The 7,053-nt window shown below is 42.7% G+C and overlaps 1 protein-coding gene across 1 annotated transcript; it reads right to left on the bottom strand.

Annotated features, from left to right (window-relative positions):
• Positions 1 to 299: 299 nt before the first annotated feature.
• LOC134583309 (ras-related and estrogen-regulated growth inhibitor-like protein) lies at positions 300 to 2,196 on the bottom strand. Its single transcript, XM_063440190.1, has 4 exons — positions 2,026 to 2,196; positions 1,645 to 1,698; positions 1,199 to 1,275; positions 300 to 746 (listed from the first exon to the last, which is right to left on the bottom strand). The coding sequence occupies exons 1-4, from the start codon at positions 2,144 to 2,146 to the stop codon at positions 333 to 335; spliced, it is 666 nt and encodes a 221-aa protein (XP_063296260.1). The 5' UTR covers positions 2,147 to 2,196; the 3' UTR covers positions 300 to 332.
• Between the last annotated feature and the right edge of the window lie 4,857 nt (positions 2,197 to 7,053).

Raw genomic sequence — 7,053 nt, 5'->3', positions numbered from 1 at the left:
CGTTGCATAATATTCTGAATTCCATTGAGCCGAGAGCTGCCACGGGGCACGCAGGCAGGAGGCACACAATGGAAACTGCTTCAGCTGGACAATCGTTGTCCTTATGCCACTGGGACATTGATGGGATGGTGTCTGTGTCCTGGCCACAGAGGTAACCTCGGGACAATTATCCCAGTGCTATAAAAAGTTAATTTATGGGTGCTCAGTTTATGAAAACACAAAGCAATAGGGATAACTCGTTGTTCTGAAACCAGTGTCCTCTTCTGCTTGTGGAACTCGAAGGAGAAAAGCAAGCACTGAGTTGAATGTTTGGGTCTGGCGCAGTTCTTTGTTCACTCTGTTCGCCTTCTCCCAAAAACGGCCGACATGCTACGTACAATGCCCTTGATGCCGGTATTTTTCTTATTAGAGTTCCTGGACTCCCGAAGACTCTCAAGGAGTTGGTGGAAGACCACCAGAGAGCCATGGTAGGTCTCGGCAGCTGAGGTTTCAAAGAAGTCACAATCTGACGAGATGGCTAGTAGTCTACCTTCCTCGCTGGGGATTTCCCTTCTGTGCTGCAAGTCCCTTTTGTTACCAACAATGATAACCGGAACGGTGCAATGACGCTTCTTCATTTGGTGAATTCGCTGGAGTTGCTGCCTCACTACATTAAAGCTGTCACGGTCACAGATGCTATAGACCAAAATGAAACCGTCTGCCCATCGCAACTGTTCTTCGGTGACACAATTGTTCAGGTTAGGGTTCTGTGAGAGAGGGAAAAAAAACGAGAAGGTTAGCACTTAGGCGTCCTGTCCAGAAGAGATTACAATCAAATGCTAATGTTAATTGGCTAAGAGCTTGCACATTTTAAATGTTACCCCCTGCCCTGCGTTGGAGGTTGAGGAAGGATGGATAATAAAACCGCTTAGTGGGTGAGATCTGTCATTTATATATTCTAGAAAGCTCTGCAGTCAGAGAACCCTTTAATCTCACTATTAAACATATCTGTTTTAAGTTAATATTTATTTTTCGCTAGTTATTGCTAAATTGCCAGAACACTGTTTAGTGAATATACTCCATGACTTAAAAACAAAAATGCTCCCCTATTTGTGCATTTAAAGTTTACTTTATAACTTGATCGGGAGACTTTTACAACTTAATTATCAATGTCTAAAAGGTCATTTTGTTTTAATATCGCTTGACAATTTGTTCTTACCTGTGGACAGACAGAATCCCAGATGCTAAAAAGAGTCTCTCGACCATCGACATTCACATTGTGTGTGTAAATTGATTCTGCAGAAACAAAGAATAGAAGGGGAAAAAAAACTGTTAGTTTAAACCTGGAACTGTCTCCCAGCAGAGGAATCAACTATAACGTATACGCCGAGTGTTAAGTCTTAGCAATGGGAACTAGTCTATCAAATGTGATTTACATCTATTTTATTATCAACATTTTAAATATGGGTTTAATCATTAAGCGGTGAATTGTAATGAACGTTTTCAAGAACCCGGGCTATTTAGCCAAAAATGTCCAATTCGGTTCTTAATTCATCACAATCACTATTTATTGAATGAAGCCCATTCTATAATTGTATAAGACGAAAGCACATCAGTCATTATCTACGGATTATATTAAATGTGTAATACGGTATAAACACTTACCAGTGCCAACATATTCTCCAATAAATCTTCTGGTGAGGAATCGAACAGTAAGGGCTGCAAATCAAAAAAGAGCTGGGATTAGCACAAAGTAAACGAATGCAAGATACATTTATGTTATTCATTTTTTAAACTAATTTTATTCTTTGCATTTTGTACATTTTAGATATCTGGTTATTCACGGGTGCAATGCCTGATTTAATTATGAATGTTTTCTGCGGAGCTTGTCCCAAAAGCTTGCAATAAATTTTGTATTTATTTTTTTTAAAGTAAGGGAAGGACTGAAAAAAAATAAATTAAATACTAATTGTAATGCACTTTTAAAAATGTTGGTGCTATAAAAAAAAAAAATCACAATATAATAAAAAATAAAAGTTGTCTTACCAGATTTCCCCACGTTTTCCGCTCCGAGCACCAAGATATTGGCTTCTACTTTTTGCTGTTGGTGGCCAATCTCAGACATCTTGCTGTTTGGATGGTGGCTAGTACAGATTTGAACAACCATTTGTAATCCTGTGTTTGGTTGGAGCTGAGGAAGGATGTGCAGTGGGAGCAGAGCTGTGTGTTGTATGTTCAGTGCGGTCACTGCCACTGGTTTTATAGAGCTGCCAGGAGCAGGGAGGGGGACGAGGGGCAAAGTCTACAGCCAATCCATAGCTTCCGCTACAGCAATGCCTGTTCTTTAGAAATCTAAAAACGGTTCTCTCCCTGCAGGGGAGCTTAACATGTGTCCAAGTCCTAATCTAATCAATCAATTAGAGCCTCTGCAGACACGCTCTGCCACACAGAGGATATAACCTGCTAAGCCAAAGGAATACACAGTGCTTTGATTTCTATACAGTGTTGGCACTGGGAGGTTAAAGTTGGTGACATAGATTAGTGAACCAGTAATATAGTATGCTTAGTGCCATGTTTTGATTGACAATGGTAAAAGTAATTACTCAGAATATCAGTGGCAGCTCAAAGTTAATTTCCAAGTCACGTTATATGCAGCTTCGAGTACTTAAAGGGTTAAATTTACTGTTAATGTTAATGCTTTTTCCCCCCACTTCCATTTGCGAAATGATTACTTCCTTGTCTTGGCAATGCTGTTACCATCTAAAGCCTGGGAATATATTTAAAATGCAGGAACCGCCGCTGTTAATATCTTTTCTATGTTTTATTATTTGGTAATGGTTGTTTTTTGCGTATTCTTTAAATACATAATATATGCAGTTTATAAATGCAGAGCAGGATTACTCTAGGCACCCAGACCACTTCAGCTTAATGAAGTGGTCTGGTTGCCAGTTCCCTCTAGGATTAACCCTTTTTTTTAAATAAACATAGCAGTTTCAGAGAAACTGCTATGTTTATAATAGGGTTAATCCAGCCTCCAAATCCTCTAGTGGCTGTCTCACTGACAGCTGCTAGAGGCGCTTGCGTGATTCTCACTGTGAAAATCACAGTGAGAGCACGCAAGCGTCCATAGGAAAGCATTGTAAATGCTTTCCCATGAGACCGTCTGAATGCGCGCGCAGCTCTTGCCGCGCATGCGCATTCAGCTGAAAGGGAGGATCGGAGGCGGAGAGGAGGAGGAGTGCTCCCCGCCCGGCGTTGGAATAAAGGTAAGTTTTAACCCTTTACTCTCCCCAGAGCCCGGCGGGAGTGGGTCCCTGAGGGTGGGGGCACCCTCAGGGCACTATTGTGTCAGGAAAACGAGTGTTTTCCTGGCACTATAGTGGTCCTTTAACCATAAGAGGACCATACGCAGCTGCCTAGAGTCAAGAGGTTAGACAGGGTCCACTGAGCCATACGTTTCCTTGACTCCATTCATCATCCCTATGTGTACGAATGAAGAGGGGACCCCAAACTGTTAACCTGTCGAGAGCCCTGTAAGATCTTAATCCTAAGCTGCAGTGAGGGGTGGGTCCGTTCCGGTCTGTGCTGCCCCTTTAAGCTTTTATGGCTAATGTTGGTAAGCTAAAGTTTTATACTTGCCTGATATCTTTCAGCCAATGAGCGTGGTCCTGTATTGGCCGTGTTTAGGCTGCCAAGAAATATCCATCAACCCCAGACAAGTTGTTCTAAACCAGATTGAGAAATGACACTGATATAGCACCAGGGAACTACTGGCAGTAGTAACATACATACTACAGCAAGATGCAGTGGTTATAGTGTTTGGAATGTCCCTTCAAACATGTCTCTGTCACATTGAATTTAAGAGGGAATAACCCCTAAACATGTCATTAGTTGTCATGTCCTATTTTAGTTCGCATTATTCCAACGTGGGATTAAAAACTAAGAGTGTGTTCTTTATAATATATTCTTTCTACCTGATATTACTGGAAGAAGGTGGGTAAGTAGCTTTCTGTGGTATGAATTCCATGGAAGTGACTGCTAAACCTCTCAGATGACTGTGTTTAAGGCAGGAGGAATCCGGATGAGGCTCGATGTTTGGCTTGGGCCTACAGGAGTTGGCTTCGCTCAAGCAGTGAAACGGAACTAATCAATGTATGAATCCAGCAAAGGAATCCAGTGTATGTGCTAACAGCAACCCCATCTGAAGCTCGACCTCCCTGGCTGTAGGACGTAGGGGTCGGTCTCTATGGATAAGTCTCTGAGTTGTACGATCGATGACCGTTGACAAGATTTTAAGTAATGAGTAAGGTGGAGCCTTTCTGTAATCAATATTTCCCCTTTCACCTAAATGCATGGTCTCCTCGTGGCCTACCATACTGGCATTAAACTGGTTATATTGCGAAGATACTGGGCAATGATGGTTAACCTTAACACCCCACATGTTTTGCAAACTATTTCTCATGTCAGGTCAGGTCATCATGCGGAACATCGTTTTCAAGCATCTGTGATATCAATGTTAGCCGTTCCATGTTTTTAAATATATATTGTAATTATTTTTTTTTTCAATGGCAGATCGCATGGTAAAGTAACGTTAGGCTTGTGCAAAAGCCATATCATACCTTATTATTATTATGTTATTTATATAGCGCCATCAAATTCCACAGCGCTTTACAATGGGTGGACGAACAGACATGTAGTTGTAACCAGACAAGTTGGACACACAGAAACAGAGGGGTTGAGGGCCCTGCTCAATGAGCTTACATGCTAGAGGGAGTGGGGTAAAATGACACAAAAAGGTAAGGATAGCATTAGACTAGTGACAGTTGCAGAAGAGGAATCAGTCAGGAGCTATTAACAGTTTAATTGATATGCTTTTATGAAGAAGTGGGTTTTTAACGCTTTTTTTGAAGGAGTGGAGACTGGGTGAGCATCTAACGGAGGAGGGAAGCGAGTTCCACAGGAACGGTGCAGCCCTCGAGAAATCTTGAAGGCGAGCATCAGAGCTGGGAGTACGAACAGAAGATAGACGTAAGTCTTCAGCAGATCGTAAGGGCCTAGACGGGACATACTTGTGTATAAGGGAGGATAGATAGGTGGGAGCAGCATTATGTAGCGATTTGAAAGCAAGAACCAGAATTTTAAATTGAGCTCTATATTTTATAGGAAGGCAATGTAGGGACTGACAGAAGGGTGAGGCATGGGAGGTGCGGGCGGACAGGAAGATGAGCCTCGCTACCACATTTATTATGGACTGTAACGGCGCAAGTTGGGAGCATGTAAGACCACTGAGAAGCGGATTACAGTAGTCAAGGCGAGAAAGGACATTGGAATGGACCAACACGCAATGTTTTTGAGATGGAAATGACAGGATTTGATGATAAATTGAACATGAGACTTGAAGGAGAGGTCTGAGTCAAAGAGAACACCTAGGCAGCGAGCCTGCGTGGTGGAGCTGATGGTAGCACCGTTGACTTGGAGGGAGACAGACATAGGAGTAACAACACTTGAGGGAGGAAAGACCAGAATTTCAGTTTAGGTCAAGTTTAGTTTAAGGAAGTGGCCAGCCATCCAGTTAGAAATTGCAGAGAGGCAGTCAGAGACACTAGTCAAGAGGGACGGGGAGAGATCAGGAGAGGACAGGTAGATTTGCGTGTCATCTGCATAGAAATGATATTGGAAGCCAAAGGAGCTAATGAGTTTACCAAGGGAGGCAGTATAGATGGAGAACAGTAGGGGACCAAGGACTGAACCTTGGGGGACACCAACAGAGAGGAGTTGGGGAGAAGAAGCAGAGCCAGAGAAAGAAACACTGAAAGAGCGCTGGGAGTGGTAGGAGGAGCACCAGGAGAGAGCAATATCTTGTAGACCAATATTGCGGAGGATGAGAAGAAGCTGTTGATGATCAACAGTGTCAAACGTCGCAGACAGGTCAAGGAAAATTAGGACAGAGTAATGACCGTAAGATTTTGCAGCGGTCAGTGCCGTTTCCACAGAGTGCTTAGCGCGGAAACCAGACTGAAGCGGGTCTAGCAGAGAGTTGGACTCGAGGAAGTCTGTCAATCTCGCATACACAATTCTTTCAAGGATCTTGGATGCAAAAGGCAGTAGCGAGATAGGACGATAGTTGGATGGGGAGTTAGGGTCAAGATTGGGCTTCTTTAGAATTGGGGTTACAGTTGCATGTTTGAAGGGCGATGGAAATATACCAGAGGAGAGCGAGAGATTGAGAATTTTAGTGAGAGGTGGAGAAAGAGAAGAAGACAGAGTACAGATGAGATGCGAGGGAATTGGATCTAGGGAGCAGGTGGTGGGGCGGGAGGATGGGAGCAGAGCAGAAACCTCTTCCAATGTAGCGGGTGCGAATGAACATGGAACAGCAGAGGGATTGAAGTTAGGGGAAGTATTGTAAGGGGAAGAAGAAAGATGAGAGATCTCTTCTCTGATTGTAGAGATCTTGTCAGTGAAGTGAGTTGCAAAGTCTGAGGCGGTCAAGTTAGTAGGTGGAGGAGGAACAGCAGGGCGAAAAATAGAGTTAAATGTGTGAAAGTCGTTTGGGTTCGCGACTATTTATTATCGACTCTGTATTACAGAAAGAAAAAGAAAGTCGAGAGTTATTTTGTTAAGACATTTCTTCATGTTATGGTGATTGACTTGGTCGCAATCCGCCAGAGGGTTTTTTTTTTTTTTTATAGTGGTCGTTCCATTTTTTATTTATTTCTTGTGGACACAAAACAAAATAGGAGATATAACAAGCAAGCCAAAATAAGAAGTATCAATTGGGTTAAATTTAGGCTAGTGACCAGACATTCTGTAGAAACAAACTGTTGGCTCTGGCTAGCATCAAACCAAAATAATGTTAATATGGTACGAGAACATTGAGAACTAACATTCTATCTAGCATTACGAGAGTTAAAGAGCATTATTTGAAGTCCACCCTCGCTTTGCACGCCCACCAGCGTGTATCGGAGTACCTCGGAGACCTGATTCTGCCCGGACATTCTACATATCTCTGTTTCTATTCTTGTAGAAAGTCCTGCTGCCTTGTTCTATGTACAGATTGGTCCATTGCACAGC

This window comes from Pelobates fuscus, chromosome 13 (assembly GCF_036172605.1).
Source record: "Pelobates fuscus isolate aPelFus1 chromosome 13, aPelFus1.pri, whole genome shotgun sequence".
NCBI classification, from domain to species: domain Eukaryota; kingdom Metazoa; phylum Chordata; class Amphibia; order Anura; family Pelobatidae; genus Pelobates; species Pelobates fuscus.
The sequence above is the reverse complement of the archived record's forward strand: the minus strand, read 5'-3'. Positions and strand labels throughout refer to the sequence as shown.

Coding starts and splice junctions, on each gene's coding strand:
- LOC134583309 (XM_063440190.1), bottom strand. CDS start 2,146: ATGGTTGTTCAAATCTGTACTAGCCACCATCCAAACAGCAAGATGTCT. Junction 1,699..2,025: donor GGAAAACGTGGGGAAATCTG/GTAAGACAACTT, acceptor TTTGATTTGCAG/CCCTTACTGTTCGATTCCTC. Junction 747..1,198: donor GGGATTCTGTCTGTCCACAG/GTAAGAACAAAT, acceptor CCTCTCTCACAG/AACCCTAACCTGAACAATTG.